The 24,938-nt window shown below is 50.3% G+C and overlaps 1 protein-coding gene and 1 long non-coding RNA gene across 2 annotated transcripts in view; one reads left to right on the forward strand and one right to left on the reverse strand.

Moving 5' to 3' along the window:
* The window catches only part of LOC310632899, a 339,863-nt gene that overhangs the window by 298,897 nt on the left and 16,028 nt on the right, over positions 1–24,938 (forward strand). The gene's annotated exons all lie outside the window — the stretch shown is intronic.
* ANKRD13B (ankyrin repeat domain 13B) overlaps positions 5,573–24,938 on the reverse strand; it is a 31,036-nt gene continuing 11,670 nt past the window's right edge. Inside the window, exons 3-15 of the mRNA XM_083379725.1 lie at positions 23,563–23,687; positions 21,036–21,081; positions 19,825–19,968; positions 18,362–18,551; positions 16,491–16,557; positions 16,313–16,394; positions 14,766–14,830; positions 12,286–12,416; positions 12,016–12,173; positions 10,744–10,902; positions 8,665–8,825; positions 6,854–6,930; positions 5,573–5,930 (exon numbers count right to left, since the gene is read on the reverse strand). Coding sequence (XP_083235851.1) covers positions 5,720–5,930; positions 6,854–6,930; positions 8,665–8,825; positions 10,744–10,902; positions 12,016–12,173; positions 12,286–12,416; positions 14,766–14,830; positions 16,313–16,394; positions 16,491–16,557; positions 18,362–18,551; positions 19,825–19,968; positions 21,036–21,081; positions 23,563–23,687 — 1,616 coding nt within the window. The 3' untranslated portion in view covers positions 5,573–5,719. The remainder of the gene's footprint in view (positions 5,931–6,853; positions 6,931–8,664; positions 8,826–10,743; positions 10,903–12,015; positions 12,174–12,285; positions 12,417–14,765; positions 14,831–16,312; positions 16,395–16,490; positions 16,558–18,361; positions 18,552–19,824; positions 19,969–21,035; positions 21,082–23,562; positions 23,688–24,938) is intronic.

The following is a 24,938-nucleotide window of genomic DNA, read 5'->3' on the forward strand; positions in this document are numbered from 1 at the left end:
CGCCTCCCTGGTGGGGTGGGAGGAGAGAAAAATAGGGCCATTGCTCATTTGCATATGCTGATAAATATATATATAGACATATATATATATATATTTCGAATGGCTGATCAGACTTCTTGGCTCTGAGTTGTTTTCTTTGCGGGGGAGGGGGAGGAAACGGGCACCCGAAGCAAGCGTGGGGCCCAGCTGGATGCTCTCGAGGGAACCCACAAGCAACCTCAGAGGACAGCCGCATTCTCCCTCTGTGCACAGCCATGCTGGCTGGGGAATTCTGGGAGTTCAAGTCCACTCCTCTTAAAAAGGGCCAAACTTGAAATCTCCCGGCTTTAAACTCTACACTGCATCGAGTGAAATATGCAATGCAGGTAATCCTCAACATATGACCGGGGGTTCAATGGGTTTTGCCCCGTTTTACAATCTTTCTTGCCCTACTTCTCAAGTTGTTAAATCACTATGGTCACCCGGTCGTTAAGCGAATCTCGTTGACTCCCCCCACCACTTGACTTTGGTCGCAAAAGGGGATCGCGTCAACCCGAGACACTGCAGCCGTAATAAACACGAGTCTGTGGCCAAGCGTCTGAACCAAGTGTGGACAACGGATCCTAAGGTCCTTAGGACCTAAGGTCCTAAGGATCCTAAGGTCCGTTGTCACTTCGAACAGTCACTAAACGAATGGTTGTAAGTCGGGGACTTTTTGCACTGAGGACATTACTCAAAGGGACCCCCCTCCGTTCTCCCATCGATGTGGGTCTGAATTATAATCCCTAAAAAATTAATTAGTTTATTAGGTTCTATTCCATGGATGTTTTAGCTCGGTTATGGGTGTTCCTCAACGTAACGACCGCCAAGGGGACTGAAATCTCGGTCGTTGAGTCAGTTGGTCATTAACCGAGACGTTTTAAGATGGCTGGAAATGCTTTACGGGATGTAAAATTCCGTTTAAGGCAGCCTTGCCCAATCCTGAACCTGTGGACTTCAAATCCCAGAATTCCCCAGCCAGCATAGCTGGCTGGGGAATTCTGGGAGTTGAAGTCCACAGGTCTTAAAGTCTCCAAGCTTGGACACCCCCCCGGTGCGATAAGACATCCTGTTGCAACTTGGAATGGTCATTAAACAGCCGGTCGTAAATCAAGGATTACCTGGTCGTATGAATTCACTTATTCAGCCATGATCAGTTTACTGGGGCCATTTTAATTGCACTTTAGGTGGTTTGAAGAGTATCTGAGATTCAGTGGGATAGATACGACCGATGAATAATTAAACAGAGGAGTAAATAAAGGAAAATTAAATGGGAAATGAGGTTTCAGGCAGTCCTATTTCTCGCCTTAAATGTTTCCAAGCTACCAATCCTTAATAAAAACTCCCCTTCCTATTTGTAAATAATTGTATTTCCTCCCCCTCCTTAACCGCAGCAGAGAGTGTTGTCTGAAGGGCTTGCACGGACCGTTCTCAGCTTACGTCCACAATTTCTGTTGCTAAGTGAGACAGGGGTGAAGTGAGCTTTGCCCCATTGTACGACCTTTCCTGCCGTCGTTGTTAAGTGAATCGGGCTGTTGTTAAATGAGTCACACAGTTGTTAAGTGAATCCTGCTTGTCGGGAGGTCGCAGAAGGGGGTTGTGTGACCCCCGGGACGCTTTGACCGTCGTAAATACAAGTCAGTTGCCGAGCGGCCGAATTTTAATCACGTGACACTGTGTGTGTGTGCGCGCGCATGCGCTGCAATAGCTGTGTGGAAAACAGTGATAGGCCACTTTTTTCCAGCGCCGTTGTAACTTCAAACCGTCGCTAAACGAACTGTCGAAAGCCGAGGACTCACAAAGTCTTTTGCCTTTGAATCGAACGTGTTAAATCAGAAGAGGTTATTTCTGCAAAGCTACCAGACGCCCTTGTTCCAAAAGGGCAACGCAGGCAGTCCTCAAGTTACAACAGTTCATTTAGCGACCGTTCAAAGTTACAATGGCACTGAAAAAGGACCGTTTGTCACTTTTATGACCGTCGCGGCATCTCCCGTGCTCAGGGAATCCACAGACGCTTGGCAATTGATTCGTAGATATGACGGTGGCAGTGTCCCTGGGGGGGAGGGGTGTCACGTGATCCCCTTTTGCGACCTCTTTACAAGCCAAGTCCACGGGGGGGGGGTGTTTCGCTTAACGACCGTGTCACTAACTTATCCAGTGCAGTGTTTCGCTTAGCAACTGTGGCACAAACGGTCGTATTACGAGGCAAAATTCGTTTAACAAATGTTTCATCCAGCAATGAAAATGTTGGGCTCCGTCGTGGAGATATGTTAAGGGCTTCTCCATACATTAATAACAACATATAACAAAATATAATAACAAAATATATTAATAAAATAAATTAATAAAATATATTAATAACAAAATATAATAAGGGAACTTGAGACTCCTAGTGGACAATCACTTCAATAGGAGCCAGCCGTGTGCTGCAGCTGCCAAAAAAGCCAACACAGGGCTAGGCTGCATTAACAGAGGGAGAGAATCAAGATCAAGTGAAGTACTAATACCACTTTACAATGCTTTGGTAAGGCCACGCTTGGAATACGGCATCCAGTTTTGGTCACCACGATGTAAAAAAGATGTTGAGACTCTGGAAAGAGTGCAGAGAAGAGCAACAAAGAGGATCAGGGGACTGGAGGCTGAAACATATAGGGAACGGTTGCTGGAATTGGGTCTGTCTAGTTTAACGAAGAGAAGGACGAAGGGGGACATGATAGGAGCGTTCCAGCATCTCAGGGGCTGCCCCAAAGAAGAGGCAGTCAAGCTATTCTCCAAAGGATAGGATAAGATAGGATAGGATAGAAATTAATAATAGAATAGAATAGAATAGAACAGAATAGAATAGAATATAGAAGAATGAAGAATAGACTAGACTAGAATAAAATAGGAGCTGGAAGGGACCCTAGAGATCTTCTAGTCCAGCCCCCTGCTCAGGCAGGAGACACTATACCATTTCAAACAATTGGGTTTTTTTGGGGGGGGGAGTTCTACCTCTATACCGGAAGAAGTGGCAGGTCCCATTTGCAAACGCTGCCAGCTTCCAAATTTAAGGAGCCTTTCCCCCCCTCCCCGTCCCAGGTGCAGCCTGCTGACCCCCCCACCCCAAATAGGCAGAAACAAGCGAGGGTTCTTAAGGTATTTTATTGGTGATTCTGTACAGGTAAACACACCTGGCTCACGGGAGGTGCGTCTCCATCGCCTTCGCCCCGGATGTGTGGGGTGCCCGGAAGCCCCCTCCCCCTTTTTGTAATCGCTATAGTAGCTTCACCTTAGCCCATCTGGCCCTCCCACCCACCCCCCTCGAAAAACGCAGGGCCCCCACTGGCTTCCCTGGGGAGGAATGGAAGAGAGAGCGGGCTGTTCCTCTCCTCCCCCACCATCCTCCCCCCTACCCTGGCAGAGGGGTCCCACCCCCCCCACCACCAAGAGGTTAGCACCATGGAACAACAGGATAGTAACGACCTTGCAGGGGGCACCGGCAATTGGGGAGGGGGCCCCAGATGGGAAGAGAGGCGATCCTTAGCAGCCCACCTCCCAGGCTTTGGAGGAGGCGACGGGAGAAAAGGGGGTGCCGGGCTGCCCTCCCCCCACGCTGTGCCTCCCACCTCCCTCCCCACTGCTGGCCCTGGAGAGGCCACGCCCTGCCTGCTCTTGCCCCCCACCCTAAGGCCAGCCTGGGTACCCCACAAATGGCCCTGCACCTATTGGGGATCAGCTGGGGGGGGGCAGCCAGGAAAGGAAGCCCCAGAAGGCGGGTGGAGACCTGATTGGCAGGCAGGGGGTGGGGCTAAGTGCACTTGGTGCAACTGGTGAAGAACTGGGGGTGTGCGGGACGGGTGGGGGAGACACGCTGCCATGGGGGGGTCCCCCCAAACATCTCGGGGTGGCTTTTCGCCCCTCCGTTTTTGTGCTCGGCCAAGACAGAAGTTCTCGTTGGCTTCTAGGAAGGTCTTCATTGGGGGGGGTCAAAAAAGTCAAGATGGCGGCCAAGAGGGCACCGAGCCCCGCCCGCTTTTTAAAATGTGCTCGTCCCGAAATTGACAAGGCTTCTAGATCCACCCTTCGGGCTCTGTGCTCAGTTAAACCAGGATTAACTAACTATAATCTCCTTTTTCCTCTTTTTTTTTTTTTTGGCCCTTTGCGTTTCCTGAATTCAAGACAGGCGGTCCTCAGCGTAGAGCCGTTCATTTAGGGACCGTTTCAAGTTACGACGGTGCTGGAAAAAAGTGCCTTAGGACCGCTTTTCACACAACTGTTGCAGCGTTTCCCCCCCCCTGGTCACGTGACCAAAACTCAAGACGCTTGGCAACTGACCGGCATTTATGACGGTTTCAGCGTCCTGAAGTCACGAGATCCCCTTTTGAGACCTTCTGACCAGCAAAGTCCACGGGGGAAGCCGGATTCACTTAACGACCGTGTGCCTACCTTAACCATTGCAGTGACTCACTTAACAACGGTGTCAAGGAAGGGGGGTAACACAGGGCAAAACTCAATAACTGTCCTGCTTAACAACGGAAACTTTGGTCTCGATTGTGGTCATAAGTTGAGGACTAACTGTACAGGCCGGTTGGCAAGTGCCTAAACCTGGATCACGTGGCCAGGGGACACTGCAGTGGTCGTAAGTGGGAGGACAGGCTGTAAGTTATTTTTTTCCAGCACTGTCGTAATTTTAAACTACCTGTATAGGAATTCCTCAACTTATGACCGGTTAGGGTGAACTACTTACGAAGCAGTTCCGAAGTTCACAAGGCTGACCCCCCCCTCCTCAAGTGATCACAGGACCATATGTCAGGCCTTTTGCAGCTTCCCAGTCACATGACCCCATTTTAGGTAATTTTTGCCAAAAGTGGGCAAAAAATGGGGATCCTGCAACGGTCGTAAGTGTGAAAAAAAACCAGTCGTACGTCACTTTTTTCAGTGCTGCGGTAATGCCAAACGGTCACTAAACGAGCCGTTGCTAAGTCGAGAACCACCAGTAACAGGATTGAAAGGGACCCCAGAGGTCATCTAGTCCAACCCCTTGCTCAAGCAAGAAACCTAGCATCTTCCCTTCCGGCAATTAGGTGTTAAGGCTGCAAATTTGCTCCCCACCCCCCACTCCAAAACAGCTCCTCACGAGCGGCTTCCCGCCGTTCTCCAATTGCACCCAGGTAAAGAATTGGGGTCCCGAATTAGGGTTGCAAAAATCAAGCTGGCCACTAGAGGGCAGCCCCCGGACGAGAGGGTGTGTGCTTGCGCCCTCTGGTGGCCCTCTGGGCTTTTGTACCCTGAAGGGGGAAACTTGGCTGAGATGCTGCCCGATGGATAGAACTCAGAGCCTTGCAGCCCCCAACCCAGAAAAAGGAACAGGGGGAGGGAGACCCCCTCCCCTCTTTGCCACAATGGGCAACAGAGAGGAAAGCCGGACAGCGGCCGACGTCGGATTGATTAACCCCCCACACACCCACCATCCAAAAAGGGTGAAATTAAGTGGCTCAGCTGTGAGAGGGGAAACGTGTCTGGACCCCCTGCCAGCCCCCCCTTCCCGGCTGTGCCCCCCACGCCCCGACCCACTCCGATCCTGGGGGTGCCCAGGTTTGTGCATGAGCAGAGCCAGAACGAGGGAAGGCACAGTCTGTTAGTGCTGGCTGGTGGCCCCCAGGGGCTGGCTGGAGCTGTGTGTGCGTGGCCCTCCCCAAGACCCCCTGGGCGAGGGGGGGGGCTATTGTTCGGTGAGGGAGAGGCGGAGGATCCGTTCCAGTTCTTCCTGCTCCTGGCGCGAACGCCGCTCGGCTTCTTCCTGCTCCTTGGCGGAGAGCTCCATGGCCAGACGCAGCTGCTCGGCGTACGTAGGCAGCCCGGGACCCTGGCCTGCTCTGGGGGGTGGCTGCTGGGGGACGGCGGGCCGCGGGGATGGCATGTGCTGGGGTGTCCTGGGGAGGGTAAACAGAGGACAGATGTTGGCAGATGTTCAGAATAATAATAATAATAATAATAATAATAATAATAATAATAATAATAATAATAATAATAATATACCAGATGCAAGAATTGAAGAAAAAGAACTGGAAAAAAATACGAAATACCGCAACCTGGCCATCGAAACTGCGCGATTATGGATGAAACGTGTAACAGGGATACCCATTGTCATCGGGGCACTGGGAACGAGGTCCAAAAACTTTGCAAAACACATCAAGAAACTGCAGCTTCCCGCAATAACTCCAGCAAAGCCACAAAAAACTGCGCTACTCGGAACATCTTACATTTTAAGGAGATACCTGGTTGAGACCTAGGATGCCGGCAGCAACCCGTGTCAACCATTAGTGCCAGTCAATTTGAGTGTTCAGTTGACTGAGTTTCATGTTTTATGAATAAAAGCATAATAATAATAATAATGATCATCATCATCTGAAGCACCACTTGAACACCATCATTGGCATTGACAAATTCGCCATTAGTCAATTGCAAAAGGCAGCCTTACTAGGAACTGCTTCCATCCTGCCACGAGATCTGTAATACCATCCAACATCCACATCTGCCTATCCCGGGTCCTTGGGAAGGACTCGATAGGTAGACAAAAATGCCAAATCCAGTCTGGACATCTGGCTGACTGTGCAATGATTAATAAATAATAATAATAATAATAATAATAATAATAATAATAATAATAATAATAATAATAATAATAATGAGGAGGAGGAGGAGGAGGAGGAGGAGGAGGAGGAGAAGGAGAAGAAGAAGAAAAAGTTGGAAGGGACCCTGGAGGTCATCTAGTCCAACCCCCTGCTCAGGCAGGAAATGAGGAAGTAAAATTGACATATCCGGAAGAGGAAGTGAGACTGGCAGAGAAACTCACCTGCAGACTCTGCGCCCTTCCTGGGACACTGGCAGAGTACCTGGTTTGCTGTTGGTCAAAGCTTCCCAAATTGTCACCTGTGGGAAGAGAACAGATATTTTTGACCCCCCTCAAACACCGTCACTTGGATACTTAAGAGATTGATTCAGATGGGACACCAGCCTATGGTTTACTTTCTTGGGACTTCACATCCCATGATCCTTCCTAAATCACGGTTTACTGGCATAAGCCACATTCAAGCCATGATTAAACAAACTGGCCATTGTCATGTAATAATATGGACACCAGAAAAGCAGTGTTTCTCCACTTGGGCAACTTTAAGATTGGGGGGGGGGAACTCAACTCCCAGAATTCCCCAGCCAGCTGGTCAACCAGCTTAAAGCATGATTGTGGAATTCTGGGAGTTGAAGTCCAACCAGCTTAAAGCATACTGATTGTGGAATTCTGGGAGTTGAAGTCCGTAAGTCTTAAAAAAATGCTATTATGGAATTCTGAAAGTCCAACCAGCTTAAAGCATGCTGATTAGAGAATTCTGGGAATTGAAGTCCATAAGTCTTAAAAAAAATACCGATTGTGGGATTCTGGGAGTTGAAGTCCAGATGTCTTAAAGTGACCAAGGTTGATTTATCTATTTATTTAGCATATGGCAGACCAAGTTTGAGAAACGCTACCTTAAAGTGATCAATTAAAACACGACATGCTGAAAACCTTACAAAAATTCAGGAGACCTTATGGAAATCAGACCCCTTTTCAGTACAAAATAAGGATTTAATTTTTTAGCAGCCACTACAGAAGGGGTCACGATACCCACAGTTTCTCTGTTGGCAATTCCCACCTTAAAGGGCTATTTGGCAGAAGCCACAATGAGGTCACTGGGCAAATGTTGTCATGACACCTGGGTCATCCTTTAACCCCCGCCCTGGAAGAACCCCATGTAGGGAAGAGCGGGTGAGAAGCAATCATGGTGACAAGCATGGAAGAGCAAACTTCGGTTTTAAGCTTGTCCATGAGAGCGTCTTAGTGCTGGACCCAGACCGGATCCAGCTCAGATCAGATCCCTTGAGTGGTCTTCCAACACAGATTCACAGTCTTTTCCATCCCTGGCTTTGGGATCTGTGTCACTAGCAGGGACAAACCAGGTTTTGGGGGGAGGGGGCTGTCAATCTGCAGAGTTGAATGAAGGATATTGGTGAGTGAAACTGACCGGATGACACGACAGCCCGAAACAGCCCAAAGCACCATGCAGCGCCTGCCGCGAGAAACGGCAACGGCACAATGCGTGGCAAGCGGCCTCAGAAGAAGTCGAGCAGCGGTGGTGTGACAGGTGTCGGGGTGTGGAAGACCTGACTGTGGTGGTCCTACCGGTAAGGGAAGCGGGTGCGGGACACGTGGGACAGCTTCACACCCCCCACACACACAGCCCTGCCCTCACTTGATTTTTAGGGGTGCGCCTCGCCCCAAAACTAGGGCTTAAGTTTTGGACTATGGCTTTTATAATAAAAACAATAATAAAGTTGGAAGGGACCTCGGAGGCCATCTAGTCCAGCCCCCTCCTCAGGCAGGGAACCCTATATCATTTCAGACAAATGGCCCACCCCCAAAAATCAAGCCAGGGCTTACTATTGGGCTGCGTCTTAACTTTGGTAAAACTTACACCTTTCTCAAGAATGGAGACGGGGATCGTTTCGATGTAGAGGTCTAAGTTGCAGTAGGTTTGACAGCTACAATCTTGACCTCTTGGGTCAGCCCCTGGATGCCCAGCTTCTGGTCCCTCCAGACCCCCCCACCTCACGAAGCCGGTGGTCCCCTACCTGGTCATATTCGCTGCCCGCCTCTAGCAAGCTCTGTTGGATGGCGAACTGCAACAGGTCGTCCTCATCTTCCCGCAACGGCTCCGGGTGTCTCCCGACGATGCTGTAACTTTGGGGGGCTTCGAAGAGGGAGGGGTCCACTTCAAAGCAGCGGCAGGAGCCTGCAGGAATGGGGGGAGGGGTCCAACCACCATCAGAGGGATGCAGCAGCCCCCTCTGACCAAACGAGCTGGGCGCCGTGCGGGAGGCACGAATACCAGGGGTCCTCAACTTACGAATCGTTCGGTTCGTGGCTGTCTGAAATCACTCAGAATCCTCGCCCTTACGCCCGTTTAACATTTTTGTGGTGGCGCTGAGAAACGTGACATACGGCCATTTTTCACACAACGCGTTGGAGCCTCCCCGCGGTCACGGGATCAAAATTTGGGCAGGAGGGTCACAGGGCCCTGGGGGGGGTGTCACGGCCCTCCCCTTTTGCGACCTTCCCCCCAGCTGGCTTCCAACGAGAGGGGATTCGCTTAACGACCGCACGATTCCCTTAAAACAACGGCAACCTTTCCTTTCACAACCGTGGCAAAGAGGTCGCAAAACCGGGCGCAACCCACTTAAACAAACGCCTCGCTTAAGCAACAGAAACCCCGGTCCCAATTGCGAGTCGTAAGTCGAGGACTAACCACACCTCGGCCTCTTCCTTTCTTTGCAGATCAACACGACGTTGCAAATTTTACAGGATTTTAGTACGTGATAAGCCGGCCCAAATGGGCCTCTAATTCCACACATGCGTGCACAAAGAGAATAACCAACCAACTTGCGGGGAGAAACTGTGTTTTGATCAGGGATGGGAGGCCACTAGGAGAGCCCCAGGAGGTAAGACGGGCTAGGAACTTGGAACTCTCTCCACTTAATGCACTTCCCAAGGAACTGAGCACTTTTCTTTTTCATTATAACCTCTCTCAAATCGCTACCAACTCCCAGGGATGCCCACTCTCAAGGCCTCTGAAAACATGAATCAATATTTATTTTCCAATTTTGGAAACAGAAAGACTAAAAACATCTGGATGTGATCTCAGTGCGAAACTGGCTCTGCCCAGGGCTGCATTTTGGGGCAAATGGGTGGAGGGGGGGCCCTGAACCCTGCCTGCATGATTGAAAATATAAAAATAAATGATCCAGAATGTTCTCCAAGATGGCTCCACCCCACCTGGTGGGTAAGCCCAGAAATATTAGGGGGTGTGTGTGTGTGTGTGTGTGTGTGTGTGTGTTTGTGTGTGTGTAAAAAACCTCCAGAGGTGGTCTTCAATGGAGGTGCCATCCCCTTTTTAGACACCCGTGCAACCCACAAGTTGCAGGTAGTTCTCGACTTATGACATTTCGTTTTAGTGACCGTTCGAAATTACCACGGCACCGAGAAAAGTGACTTCATGACCCTTTTTTCCACACTTACAACCGTTGCAGACGCCCCGTGGTCACATGATCAAAATCCAGGCGCTTGGCAGCTGACTCGCATTTATGACGGCTGCAGAGTCCCCTTTTGCGACGTTCTGGCAAGCCAAGTCAATGGGGAAGCCGGATTCACTTAACAACCGTGATGCTAACTTGACAGCTGCAGCGATTCTCTTAACAACGGTGGCAAAGAGAGGTCGTAAGAATGGGACTAAAACTCACTTAATAGCTGTCTCGCTTAGCGATGGAAATTTTGGGCTCAACCGTGGTCGTACGTCGAGGAATAACCTGTACTAACTTAACAACTGCAGGGGTTCAGTTAAGAACTGCGGCAAGAGGGGTCGTAAAAACGGGACAAAACTCAACTTAATAGCTGTCTCACTTAGTGATGGGAAATTTTGGGCTCAGTCGTGGTCGTAAGTCGAGGACTACCTGTTGCAGGTGCCGTTTGGACAGTGAGACGGACAGCACACGAGTCGAACCAATAAATCAAATGCTCGTGACGCCATCTTGACTTGCTTGACAGACCCCTCCGAAACCCCCCCCGCCTGGCTTTGCGGGGCACCTCCTGCCCCCGCTCAGTATCACCCCACCCCCTGTGCCCCTCCCCTCCCCTTCTTGCCCACCCCCACTTACCAAGGGAGCTGGAGCTGCTGATGCTGGACCGGTCACTCCCGGGCGAGGGGGCATCGCTACCGGGGCTGCCAGTACTGCGGAGGGAGACCACCGGCTCGTCGCAGCCGTTCAAGTTGCCAAAGGTGATGCGGGCGTTGAGGATGTGGAAGATGGGGATTTCTGCAGGCGAGAGGGAAGGAAGCGCAGGGCGGAGGTGTGTTTGTGTAGGTGCGTCTCAGCAGGGCGGCCCTGCTGCCTCCGTCAGCGCCAGGTGAGAGGCAGGCCTCTTTTGCAGAAGGAAGACCCCCCACACGTGTGGTCTCCTTCACCGGCCTCTGGTCTGGGTCTTGCACTACAACTCCCATCTTCCACCATCGCTGTAAAGCAGAACAGCTCTCGCTCTCTCTCCCCCTGTCCCCCCAACACACCGACACCAACATACAATGGGGTTTGCACTGGTTCAGCCATCTTCAGAAAAACCCACCAAAGAGTTAACCCACTGCATTCGGCCTAGTGTTCCTCAACGTCAGCAACTTTAAGAAGGGTGGACTTCCACTCCCAGAATTCCCCAGCCAGCATTCTTGAAGGTGGGCGGACTTCCACTCCCAGAATTCCCCAGCCAGCCATGCTTCGAGAAGGGTTAACTTCCACTCCCAGAATTCCCCAGCCGGCATGCTTTAAGAGGGGAGGACTTCATCTCCCAGAATTCCCCAGCCAGCCTGCTTTTAGATGGAATGACTTCAATTCCCAGAATTCCCCAGCCAGCCTGCTTTAAGAGGGGTGGACTTCAAGTCCCAGAATTCACCTACGGGAGAGTACTGTAAGCTGTTCGCAAAGCACAACCGGGAGATTGCAGTACTCTCTTCAAATCCCTTTCTCTCCAATCTCTCTGCTCTGTGAGAGATGCAGGAGAGAAGCTTGCGGTTTCCATAGGCCACAGATCTGCAACCCGCGGCTCCGGAGCCACATGCGGCTCTTTCAGCCATCTCCTGCAGCTCCCGGTGCTCTGCCATGTGCAGTCCAAAAAAAAATAAAATGGGACAATAAAAGGTCAACCAATCAATTCAAATATGCAGGGTAGGTGCATATCTCGCCTTGGCTCCACTATTCAGTTAAACCCAGTTCTGCGCATGCGCACATGTATGCACATGTGCACACATTTTTTGCGGCTCCCAGTTTTTCCTTTTGTGAGGGAACCGGTTCCGAGTGGCTCTTTCACTGTTTCAGGTTGCTGACCCCTGCCATAGGCAATGTGTCTTCTGGCCTGACCCTTTTCCTTGCATTGACCCTCACCAATCTTGACCGGAAAGCCAGGCGGCAGGCGCAACGTGATAAAATCCCGGAGTTTGGCAAAGAGGGCGTTGCTGACCGCCATGAGGTCAATGATGGGGGCCACTTGCTCGGCCAGGGACAAAGGGTGGTCTTCACACAGCCACAACTTGGCTTTGAACCTGTGGGAGGAAGGGGAAGACACAGTGAGGAAAGGGTTCACCTCCCCCCACCGCTTGTTTCCCCCTCCCTTCTAAAACACTCCAACAGCCCCCCCTCTGGCTCTGCTCTCACTTTTGTGTCTTGGTGGTGAGTTCGATGGGTCGCCCCATATCCCGGGTCCCCAGCTCAAAATTGGGGTTGAAGTATTCCTCGGGCGTGATGGCCGTGGGGTTGGCGTGGCTCAGGGTCTGTGTGATGAGAGCCTGCAGGAGGTCAGAGGGAAAAAAACGGGGGTGACAGGCGGGTCTCACCACTGGGGAAGCAACTTCCAGGAGAAACACTTTGGGGAAACTGAGGCCAATAGGCTGCTTTCCCAAGAATCATAGATTCCGCATTAGAAAGCTCCTAAGAGATCATCCAATCTAGGGGTCCCCAACCTGTGAGCCACGGCCCACTAATGGGCTGTGGCGCGCTGGCCAGCGGGGCCGTGGAGCAGGCTGGCCAGTGCGCGCACCTGTGTACACGTGCTCACCTCCTCTGCTGCTAAGCAAACGAGGCACTGCGCGGCGAAAACGGGGCTGAAAAAACGGGGCTCCGCAGGGCGAAAATGGGGCTGAAAAGGGGCACCGCACGGCGAACAGGGCAGTGCTAGCGCTTATGCAGCAAAAACGGGGTGGTGCTACCGAGTGTCACGTGGGCGCTAGCACTCCCCCATTTGCATCACACATCCTCGCGACCCTGTTTGTGTGTGTGCAAGCTTGTGTGTGTAAAATGCTTGCCTCTCCCTTTCCCTCCGGTCCACCAACCAAAACTTTGTAGACCTCTGATCTAGTCCACCCTCTCCTTGCTACGGGATTCACTGCAGGTAATCCTCGACTTACGACTAGCGGTGGGATTCAAATATGTGAACAACCGGTTCTCTGCGTGGATGCCACCTCCGGAAGTCCATTCTGGGCCTGGGCAACAAAAAATTAGCTACCGGTTCTGCCGAAGTAGTGCAAACCGGCTGAATCCCACCACTGCTTACGACCATCGTCGAGCTTAAAATTTTCACTGCTAAGTAAGGCAGCTGTGAAGTGAGTTTTGCTCCATTTTACGACCTTCCTTGCAATGGCTGTTAAGCGAATCACTGCGGTCATTAACTGAATCATGCGGTCGTTAAGCGAATCTGGCTTCCCCCATTGACTTTGCTTGTTGGAAGCCCACTGGCAAGGTCACAAGGGGGGTCACGTGACCCCAGGAAGATGCAACCGCCGTAAATACTCAACTTACAACAGTTCATTTAGCGGCTGTTTGAAGCTACCACGAGGCTGAAAAAAGGGACTTCGGACCGTTTTTCACACTTATGACCGTTGCATCTCACGCGATTTACATTCGGATGCTTGGCAGCTGACTCACATTTGTGACTGTCACAGTGACCCTGGGGAGGGTGTCACGCGATCCTCTTTTGCGACCTTCTAATAAGCAAAGTCAATGGGAGAAGCCTGATTCGCTTAACGACCGTGTGACTAACTTAAGAACTGCAGTGATTCACTTAACAGAGGTGGGAAGAAAAGTCATAAAATGGGGCAAGAGTCCCTTAATTAATGTCTCACTTAGCAAAATTAATTGCGGGCTCATACACGCCAGTGCCTAATTCTTGATCATGTGACCAGGACACACTGCAATGGTCACAAGTGGTGAGGACAGGTTAAGTTACTTTTTTTCAGCAACGTTGTAATTTGAAACGGCAGTTAAACACACAGCCATAAGTGAAGAACTACTTCTATTAGCAAGTGTGAGAGGGATCTCGCAGTCCGAGTGGACGATCCCTTATATATGAGCCAGCCGTGTGCTGCAGCTGCCAAAAAAGCCAACACAGTGCTAGGCTGCATTAACAGAGGGAGAGAATCAAGATCACGTGAAGTGTTAATACCACTTTACAAGGCCTTGGTAAGGCCACGCTTGGAATACGGCATCCAGTTTTGGTCACCACAATGTAGAAAAGATGTTGAGACTCTAGAAAGAGCGCAGAGAAGAGCAGCAAAGATGATCGGGGGACTGGAGGCTAAAACATACAAGGAACGGATGCTGGAATTGGGTCTGTCTAGTTTAATGAAGAGAAGGATGAGGGGGGACATGATAGCAGCCTTGCAGTATCTCAGGGGCTGCCCCAAAGAAGAGGGAGTCAAGCTATTCCCCAAAGCACCTGAAGGCAGGACAAGAAACAACGGATGGAAACTAGTCAAGGAGAGAAGCAACCTGGAACTAAGGAGAAACTTCCTGATGGAACAATTAACCATTGGAACTCCTTGCCTCTAGAAGCTGTGAATGCTCCTACACTGGAAGTTTTTAAGAAGAGACTGGACAGACACTTGTCTGAAATGGTATAGGGTTTCCTGCTAGAGTAGCGGGTTGGACTAGAAGACCTCCAAGGTCCCTTCCAACATCATCATCATCATCATCATCATCATCATCATCATCATCATCATCATCATCATCATTATAATTTTCAAACTACAAGCAAGAAGCAGAACGTGGGTGACCCCTGCCTCCCCACCCCGAAAAATATCTGAATGGTTGTTTTCCCACGTTCCAGGACCCTCGCATGCGCTATTCTTCCAGTTACTCACCCCGTTGTTGGGACCCACGTGTTGTTCGGCAATGCCCAGAAACGACTGCAATGGGGTTTTACCACCTGCAAGAGATGAAAGTGGTTTAAAAGGGGTGTAATTTGGAACAGGTTCAATTTGAAATTTGTGGAGGGACGATCCAGTGTTTGATCGCCACGATGTCAAAAAGATGTCGAGACTCTGGAAAGAGTGCAGAGAAGAGCAACGAAGATGACCAGGGGACTGGAGGCTAAAACATATAAGGAACATTTTCTGGAATTGGGGAGGTTTGGTTTAATGAAGAGAAGGACGAGGGGGGACACGATAGCAGCTTTCCAATATTTGGGGTGCTGTCACCAAGAAGAGGGGGGGGTCAACCTATTCCCCAAAAAATCTGAAGGCTGGACAAGGAACGACGGATGGAAACTTATCAAAGGAGAGAAGCAACCTGGAATTAAGGAGAAACTTCCTAACAGTGGAGACAAGTAATCAGAGGTACTCCTTGCCTCTAGAGTCTAGAAGTTGTGGGTGCTCCAACACTGGAGGTTTTCAAGAAGTGACTGGACAATCCTTTGTCTGAAATGGGATAGGGTTTCCTGCCTGAGCAGGGGGTTGGACTAGATGACCTCCAAGGTCCCTTCCAACTTTATTATTATTATTATTATTAACAACCGGCCTCCAGAAGCTGTGAAGGCTCCAACACTGGAAGTTTTTAGGAAGAGACTGGACAGCCATTTGTCTGAAGTGGTATAGGGTTTCTTGCCTGAGCAGGGGGTTGGACTAGATGACCTCCAAGGTCCCTTCCAACTCGTTATTCTAATTCTAATGAACATGAATTAGAGATGAAATATAATATAAAGTTGTGCCATATCTGGGGCACAGCACAAAGTTGGCAGACAGGGGTAGGGATTTTTGCTTTTTTTTGTTTTTAATTAGGATTATTTCTAATGAGACACACGTCCAAACACTCCAGGGAAACGGGGTGAGCAGAAAGAATATGAGAAAGCAAAATGAATTACAGAGAATCCTCCACTTACAGCGGTTTGTTGAGCAACCGATCAAAGTTACAACCGCACTGAAAAAATAGTCATCTTTGGCCATTTTTCACACTTATGACCATCTCAGCATCCCCCGGATCAAAATTTGTACACTTGGCAACCGACTCGTATTTATGACGATTGCCGTGTCCTGGTGTGTGTGTGTGTGTGTGTGTGTGTGTGTGTGTGTGAGACGTGATCCCCTTCTGCGCCACCTTCCAACAGGCAAAGTCGAGGGGGAAAGCCAGATTCACTTTACAACCGTGTTACTCATTTAATGACGGTGGCAAGGTTGGTCGTAAAATGGGGCGAAACTCGCTTAACAAATGTCTAGTTTAGCAATGGAAATTTCGGGCTCCCTTGTGGTCGTAAGTCGAGGACTTTACCTGCGAAACCTTTTAAGGAGGCAGCAATAATGACACCCGTGTTAAAAACAGGAGGAGCGATTGCAGACCGAAATTGCAGCACAATTCAGCAAGGAAAAAAAAAATAATAATCCAGATTTTTGGCTGAAAGCAAAGCGATCCTCACCTTTGGTTTTTCCTTTGTGCTGCTCCGAAAGGTGTTCGGTCCGCGTCCGGGTGATGAGTTCCACGTTGGAAGCCCCATAAACCTGTCGACCAAGGGACACACGGTATGTTTCTGCCCCTTCCTGCCCCTCTTCCTATAAACATGTCAAGCTTCTAGTCCTCAGTATCAGAAATCTCACCTTGGCTTCGTACCCATTCACCACCTCGGTCTTTTCGCTCCTCCAGCCTAAAATACCCGTCTTGTTCCTGAGAGAGAGAGAAAGAAGGAATCATTGGGAGAATTATAGGTAGTCCTCGCCTTACGACGACCATGGAGGCCAGAATTTATGTTGCTAAGTGAGACATTGACGAAGTGGGTTTTGGCTCGTTTTACGACTTTTCTTGCTGCAGTTGTTCAATTAGTAACGCGGTTGTTAAGTGAATCTGGCTTCCCCATTGACTCTGCCCGTCAGAAGGCCGCAAAAGGGGATCACGTGACCCCAAGGACGCGACGACCGTCGTAAGTACGAGTCAGTCGCCGAGCGTCTGAATTTGGATCCCGTGACCGTAGGGATGCTGCAACGGTCGTAAGTGTGGAAAATGGTCATAGGTCCCTTTTTTCCCTCCAATGCCATTGTAACTTCAAATGGTCACTAAACAGGCTGTTGTAAGTCAAGGACTCCCTGTAATTTAGTTATTTTTTTATCCAAATGTGTTATAAGTCATTCTCGGCTTATGACCATAATAGAGCCATAACTCTTGACACGCTCATGAAATGAATCAAGGGTTTGCTGTGACTGCCATTTTTCCCCAAACCCCAAAATAATTGCTAGTTACAAAGCAAGGTCATGTGACAGGAGGAGGAGGAGGAGGAGGAGGAGGAGGAGGAGGAGGAGGAGGAGGAGGAGGAGGACTGTGGGGTCCCTGGTGCTCTCTGAGCTGGGTGGTTTTCGTGGAGATGTTTCATGACCCAACTAGGGAACATCTTCAGTGCTAGAAGGGAGGAGGAGGAGGAGGAGGAGGAGGAGGAGGAGGAGGAGGAGGAGGAGGATAGAGGACGACGACTGTGGGGTCCTTGGTGCTCTCTGAGCTTGGTGTTTTTCTTCAAGACATTTCATGACCCAACTAGGTCACATCATCAGTGCTAGAAGGAGGAGGAGGAGGAGGAGGAGGAGGAGGAGGAGGAGGAGGACTGTGGGGTCCTTGGTGCTCTCTGAGCTGGGCGGTTTTCTTGCGGATGTTTCATGACCCAAATAGGTAACATCATCAGTGCTAGAAGGGAGGAGGAGGAGGAGGAGGAGGAGGAGGAGGAGGAGGAGGAGGAGGAGGAGGAGGAGGAGGAGGAAGAAGAGGAGGTAGAGGACAGCTGTGGGGTCCTTGGTGCTCTCTGAGCTTGGTGGTTTCCTTGCAGACATTTCATGACCCAACTAGGGAACATCATCAATGCTAGAAGGGAGGAGGTGGTGGTGGAGGAGGAGGAGGAGGAGAAAGAGGAAGAGGAGGAAGAGGAGGAGGAAGAGGAGGACTGTGGGGTCCTTGGTGCTCTCTCCGCTGGGTTGCTTCCTTGCAGACATTTCATGACCCAACATCATCAATGCTAGAAGGGAGGAGGAGGAGGAGGAGGACGATGACGACTGTGGGGTCCTTGATACCCTCTGAGCTGGGCTGTTGTCTTGAAGACGTTTCATGACCCAACTAGGGAACCTCATCAGTGCTAGAAGGGGGGAGGAGGGGGAGGGGGAGGGGGAGGAAGACTACTGTGGGGTCCTTGGTGCTTTCTGAGTCTGGGTGGTTCTCTTGCAGACATCATCCGTTTAATAACCAGGTTACGTGTCCCTCTGTGAAGCTCCAGTCAGTCAGCAAAGCCAGGTCTTCTAACACTTCAGCCCAGGAAAGTTGGGGGGGGGCTGCCAAACGTGTATGAATTGCATCCCCGCTCTCTTGATTTTTTTCGGAGACCGCCCCCCCTACCCCCACCCCCAATGCCCCTGGTCCATCAGTCAATGCCAGGATGCGGGCCGTTTTGAACCCGGGACAAGCCGTGGGACCCTCCCGCGCTCCCTTCCCGTACCTCTCGAAAGCGATATTGCGCATGTCCAGGTGCGTGGCGACCACGGGGGCCATCAGCCGCCCCGTCACCTGCTCCTCGGTGGGCTGCATGGCTGTGAGGATGGTCTCCTGGTCGTGGGCAGCCAGCGCCAGCGTTTCGGAGTAGACCACCCGCCGGTTGTGATCCACCTCCATGAACACCGCACTGGTATCTAGGGGAGGGGGAGGGAGAATCAGAGGGGTCCCCTCTTTCAACGAAGCCCCTTCCCCAAAAGCATCATCCAATTGGTCCAACTACGGAAAGCAGCCTCGCCTCATAAGTCTTTGCACGAAGAATTGCCGTAGTGGGAAAAAACTCTGATTATCTGACTTTTATCCTTCCAGGGGTTAAACTTCCCACCTTGGCAACTTGAAGATTTGTGGACTTCAGCTCCCGGAATTCCCTAGTCAGTGTGACGGATTCTGGGAGTGGAAGCCCACCCCTCTTAAAGCATGCTGGCTGGAGGATTCTGGGAGTGGAAGCCCACCTCTCTTAAAGCAGGCTGGCTGGGGGATTCTGGGAGTGGAAGCCCACCCCTCTTAAAGCAGGCTGTCTGGGGGATTCTGGGAGTGGAAGCCCACCCCTCTTAAAGCAGGCTGGCTGGGGGATTCTGGGAGTGGAAGCCCATCCCTCTTAAAGCAGGCTGGCTGGGGAATTCTGGGAGTGGAAGCCCACCCCTCTTAAAGAAGGCTGGCTGGGGGATTCTGGGACTTGAATCCACCCCTCTTAAGGCAGGCTGCCTGGGGGATTCTGGGAGTTGAATCCACCCCTCTTAAAGCAGGCTGGCTGGGGAATTCTGGGAGTGGAAGCCCACCCCTCTTAAAGAAGGCTGGCTGGGGGATTCTGGGACTTGAATCCACCCCTCTTAAGGCAGGCTGCCTGGGGGATTCTGGGAGTTGAATCCACCCCTCTTAAAGCAGGCTGGCTGGGGGATTCTGGGAGTGGAAGCCCACCCCTCTTAAAGCAGGCTGGCTGGGGGATTCTGGGAGTTGAATCCACCCCTCTTAAAGCAGGCTGGCTGGGGGATTCTGGGAGTGGAAGCCCACCCCACTTAGAGTGTCCAAGATGGAAAAACACTGGAGTATCCTAAGCCCAGAAACAAATGTATTCATAAAGCATTGTTAACACAGGTTGTGGACCCATCAACATGTATTTGGGAGTAGAGAGATCTGTTGGAAACAGTACAACTCTGGGCCTCCTTGAAGCAATCTATTCAATCCCCGGTTTTTCAGGGAAGGGAAAAAGGATGGGGCTGCTTTAAGTGAGCTGAGCCCTGAAAGCAGGACGGTTTAATCAGCTTCTTAAAGCAACCGCGCCCTTTTTTTCCCTTTGGGGCAGAATGGAAGGGAAACAGTTTCTGCAGCGGAAAAAGAAAAACGTGGCTGCTTTCACGAGCCGCCGACAGGTGTGAATTTGAAAATAGCCTTGCAAGAATTTCCACCCACCTTGACCCCGGAAGATGAAGCTGTGGTTCCCACGCTGCCACGTCATGTGGTCGAACCCCAGCAAAGTTGTGTCTACCCGCAGGTTCTGGCCACACTTCCACACCTTGTATGTGTCACTGGGGCAAATCTTGGAGACCAAAGGAACTGCGAAAAAGCAGAGGAGGGCGAGTGCCACTTCCTTCCTTCCTTCCTTCCTTCCTTCCTTCCTTCCTTCCTTCCTTCCTTCCCTCTTCCTTCCTTCCTTCCTATTTCTCCCTTTTCCTTCCTTCCTTCCACCCTCCCTCCCATTCTTCTCCTTGCTTCTCTCCTTCTTCCTTCCTTCATCTCTTCCTTCTCTTTCTTTACTTCCTCCCTTCTCCTTCCTTCCTTACTTTTTTGACCTCCGTCTCTTCTCCTTCCTTTCCTCCCTCCCTCCCTTTCCTTCTTTCCTTCCTCTCCCTTCTTCCTTACTTCCTTCCACCCTTCCTCCCTCCCACTCTTCTCCTTCCTTCCTTCCTTCCTTCCTTCCTTCCTTCCTTCCTTCCTTCCTTCCTTCCTTCCTTTTTCTCCCTTTTCCTTCCTTCCTTCCACCCTCCCTCCCATTCTTCTCCTTGCTTCTCTCCTTCCTTCCTTCCATCTCTTCCTTCTCTTTCTTTCCTTCCTCCCTTCTCCTTCCTTCCTTCCTTTTTTGACCTCCGTCTCTTCTCCTTCATTTCCTCCCTCCCTCCCTTTCCTTCTTTCCTTCCTCTCCCTTCTTCCTTACTTCCTTCCACCCTTCCTCCCTCCCACTCTTCTCCTTCTTTCCTTCCTTCACTCATTAATTCATTCATTCTATCTGCTGCCCATCCCAGTGTCAAAGAGTCTCTGGGTGGCTTATTAAATTTATCCTGTCCCTGGAATTAGGTCCTCCCCTTACTCTGGGCAGCCATGTTCTCTGCCCTGGGAAAGTAGGGGCGTTTGGGATGGGGTGGGTCAAAAAAGTCAAGATGGCTGACTCGCCTGTGGCACTGAAGCCCCACGCGTTGGGATGCACTCAACAACATAAAAAGGAGAAGACTTTGCACACGTGGCACTATCTTGACTTTTTCTAATTCCGGCAAATGCCCCTTGGGAGGAGATTTTTTTTCTTAAGGGGGGGGGCATGGGTTTTTTTTCCCCACTTGGGGGGAAAACAGGTGACAGCCCCTTCCCAACTGGGGCATCGGCTGCTTTCTTTCGGCATGCAAACGTACCCCAACTCGTGAATTCCCACTTCATCTCTACGTAGAAATCTTGAGCCTGCAACGAAGAGAACAGAGGAGAGCTGGGAGGCAAAAGGAAATACAGATAGTCCTCAACTTACGACGACTGACTTAGCGACCCTTCCAAATTACGACGGCACAGGAAAAAGGGACTTGCCCGTTTTTCACACCGCCGCAGCCTCCCCGCGGTCGTGCGATCCAAATTCGGACGCTCGGCAGCTGACTCGTATTTACGACAGTCGCAGCGTCCCGGGAGCCACGCGATCCCCTTCTGCGACCTTCCGACAAGCCGGATTCACTTAACAGCCGTGTGACTCATTTAGCAACTGCATGATTCACTTAACGACGATGGCAGGCAAGGTCGTACAATGGGGCAAAGCTCACTTCACTCCTGTCTCACTTAGCAACAGAAATTGTGGTCGTAAGCAGAGAACGGTCCGTGCAAGCCCTTCAGACAACACTCTCTGCTGCGGTTAAGGACAGGGAGGAAATACAATTATTTAAAAATAGGAAGGGGAGTTTTTATTAAGGATTGGCATCTCGGAAACATTTAAGGCGAGAAATAGGACTGCCTGAAACCTCATTTCCCATTTAATTTTCCTTTATTTACTCCTCTGTTTAATTATTCATTGGTCGTATCTATCCCACTGAATCTCAGATACTCTTCAAACCTCCTAAAGTGCAATTAAAATGGCCCCAGTAAACTGATCATGGCTGAATAAGTGAATTCATACGACCAGGTAATCCTTGATTTACGACCGGCTGTTTAATGACCATTCAAAGTTGCAACAGGATGTGTTATTGCACCGGGGGTGTCCAAGCTTGGAGACTTTAAGACCCGTGGACTTCAACTCCCAGAATTCCCCAGCCAGCTATGCTGGCTGGGGAATTCTGGGATTTGAAGTCCACAGGTTCAGGATTGGGCAAGGCTGCCTTAAACGGAATTTTACATCCCGTAAAGCATTTCCAGCCATCTCGGTTTAATGACCACCTCACTCACCGACCGAGATTTCAGTCCCCTTTGCGGTCGTTAAGTTGCGGAATATCCACAATTGTGCTAAAACGTCCATAGAATAGAACCTAATGAAGTAATTAAATTTTTAGGGATTGTAATTTCAGCAGTTCCAGGAAAGCTCCACACTCATTTGCACTCTGATTCGGGGGGACCCTGAGGGCACAGGTCAACCTCCAAGTAGTCTCAACGAAAGGACCTCCAAGTAGTCTCAACGAAAGGCAAAGGACCGGCTCTCTGCAAGGAGTATAAATCCTCCCATTCCCCATCATTCGGTCAGAACCTGAAGAACCTTCCGGGATAAGAAGCGAAACCTCTTCAAAGGAAAAACAAATCCATTTGCCTCCTGAAAAAAAAGCACCTTTGGGACAACCCTGAACCTGGATGACTCAGAACCTCCACAGACATTTGTAACAAGGAAGGTCGTAAAAACGGGGCAAAATTCACTTCACCGATGTCTCGCTTAGCAACAGAAATTCTGGGGCCCCTCGCGGTCGTACGTTGAGGAATACCTGTGTGTCTGAATTGGAGGAGGGGAGAAGCCCCCAGAGAAGTTTACCGTCTCCAACAAATGCTCCAAGTTTTTAAGAAGAGACTGGACAGCCATTTGTCTGAAACGGTGCAGGGTTCCCTGCCAGAGTAGGGGGTTGGACTAGATGACCTCCAAGGTCCCTTCCAGCTTCTTCTTGTTCTTCTTGTTCTTGTTATTATTATTATTTACTACTACTACTACCAATATACAATATATTTCAATTGTGCCCTTATCCCCTCCAAAACAGCATATATTCCCGAGTAGATTTATTTCCTTTCTGTTCCACCAACCCTGCTTTTCTAAAATCCTCCCGTATTTCATTACAGTTATTTACTTTAACCACCCCTTTTTCAAAAATTTAATTTCTGTTGCTAATTTACCACTTATGGCCACATTCCATGTTTCTTTACAGCCCTCGTTTCTTTCAATAACCCAGTTCCCTTCTCCCATATTTAGCCATCGCTAATCTAGCTGCCGTGATCAAATCTGCAATCAATTCTTCTTTGCTTTGTGATTTGCACTATAGGTAAAGGTAAAGGTAAAGGTTCCCCCGCACAGGCGTGCTAGTCGTTTCCGACTCTAGGGGCCGGTGCTCATCTCTGTTTCAAAGCCGAAGAGCCAGCGCTTGTCCGAGGACGTCTCCGTGGTCATGTGGCCGGCATGACTAGACGCCAAAGGCGCACGGAACGCTGTTACCTTCCCACCGAAGTGGTCCCTATTTTTCTACTTGCATTTTTTTTATGTGCTTTCGAACTGCTAGGTTGGCAGAAGCTGGGACGAGTAAGAGGCGCTCACTCTTCTACGCGGCACTCGGGATTCGACCCGCCAAACTGCCGACCATCTGATCGACAGGCTCAGCGTCCTAACCCACTGAGCCACCGCGTCCCTTATGATTTGCACCATAAACCACCATTATTATGCCCAACAAGGACACGGAGGGGGGAACCAAGGAAGGGGGTGAGGGGCGGACTGACCTTCCGCAGTTTTTCCAACAGGACAGGGATCCCGGCCAAGCGCTTGATGGCCCGCTGGTAGTCCCGGTAACGCAGCACCAGTTGAACCAGCTCCTGCTCCTGAGTTGTGACCGCCTCCTGCAGCACTGCAACGCAAGAAGACGATCAGGAGACCCGTCCATCCCCCAACTGCAATGGTCCTCATTTCATGACCGAAGTTACGACGGCAGTGGGGAAAAAAAATGACTTACAATGGGTCCTCGCCCTTATGACCGTCACAGCCTCCCCACAGCCACGTGATCCAAATTTGGGCGCCTGGCCACCCGAATATGCAGTCAGTCCTCAACTTATGGTGGTCTGTTTAGTGACCGTCTGAAGTTACCACGGCACGGAAAAACGGTCACAAGTCAGCTGTTCTTATGTTGACAACCACCTGTACAGTCTGTATGTTACTTACGACGCATCGTCACGTGATCAAAACTCAAGATGCTTGCCGACTGACTCGTATTTATGACGGTCGCAGCGTCCCCAGGGTCAGGTGACACCCTCTTGAGACCTTCTGACCAGTGAAATTGATGGGACAAGCCGGATTCACTTAACGACTTTGTTACTCGTTTAACAAGAAAGTTGTGAAATGGGGCAAAATCTACTTCACCAATTTCTCACTTATCAACATAAATTTGGGGGGGGGGCTTGTTCGATTGTGGTCGCAAGTCGAGGACTGCCCTGTATTTACGACAGTTGCAAAGTCCCTGGTCACTCTCTGGGACTTTCCCAGCCAACCTCTGACAAGCAAAAATCAACGAGGGGAAGCCTGATTCGCTGAACAATTGTGTAACTCGCTTAACAACGGCCTTATTTAGCCACGGAAATTCTGGTCCCCAGTGTAGTCGTAAGCCGAGGACTGAACAAACTGGGCAGTGGGTGTCATTGCAGGATAAAATCCTCGTCTCGTCTTTGCATTGTGTTCTACGGGCAACGCATGGGGGGGGAAAGGGGGGGCTCCTTTAGAGTCACAACCTCCACTTTTTCACACTTCCACACCCTTGAATATACAAAGTCACATTCCCAGCCGCGTGTGTGTGTGTGTGTGTGTGTGAATTTATTAAAATTGCTTTGAAAATTGTTTTTTAAAAAATTCATTAAAAGTTCTTTGAAAATAACTTTGGAAATGGTCCAGCTGGAAATGTTCAGACCCGGAAATCAACGGTCCTTGATCGAAACGGTTAAACGCAGCCGTGAAAAGATTTTCACTTCCTAAAAAAAAAAAGACTTTCATTTCACTTTTCGGCACAGTGATGCGTTGCTGAAGGCCAGGCGGTCAGGATGGTGTTTCTTAACCTCTGCAACTTCAACTCCCAGAATTCCCCAGCCAGCATGAAGATCAGCCATCTTCA

This window comes from Vipera ursinii (assembly GCF_947247035.1).
Source record: "Vipera ursinii genome assembly, chromosome: 1".
Lineage (NCBI taxonomy): Eukaryota > Metazoa > Chordata > Lepidosauria > Squamata > Viperidae > Vipera > Vipera ursinii.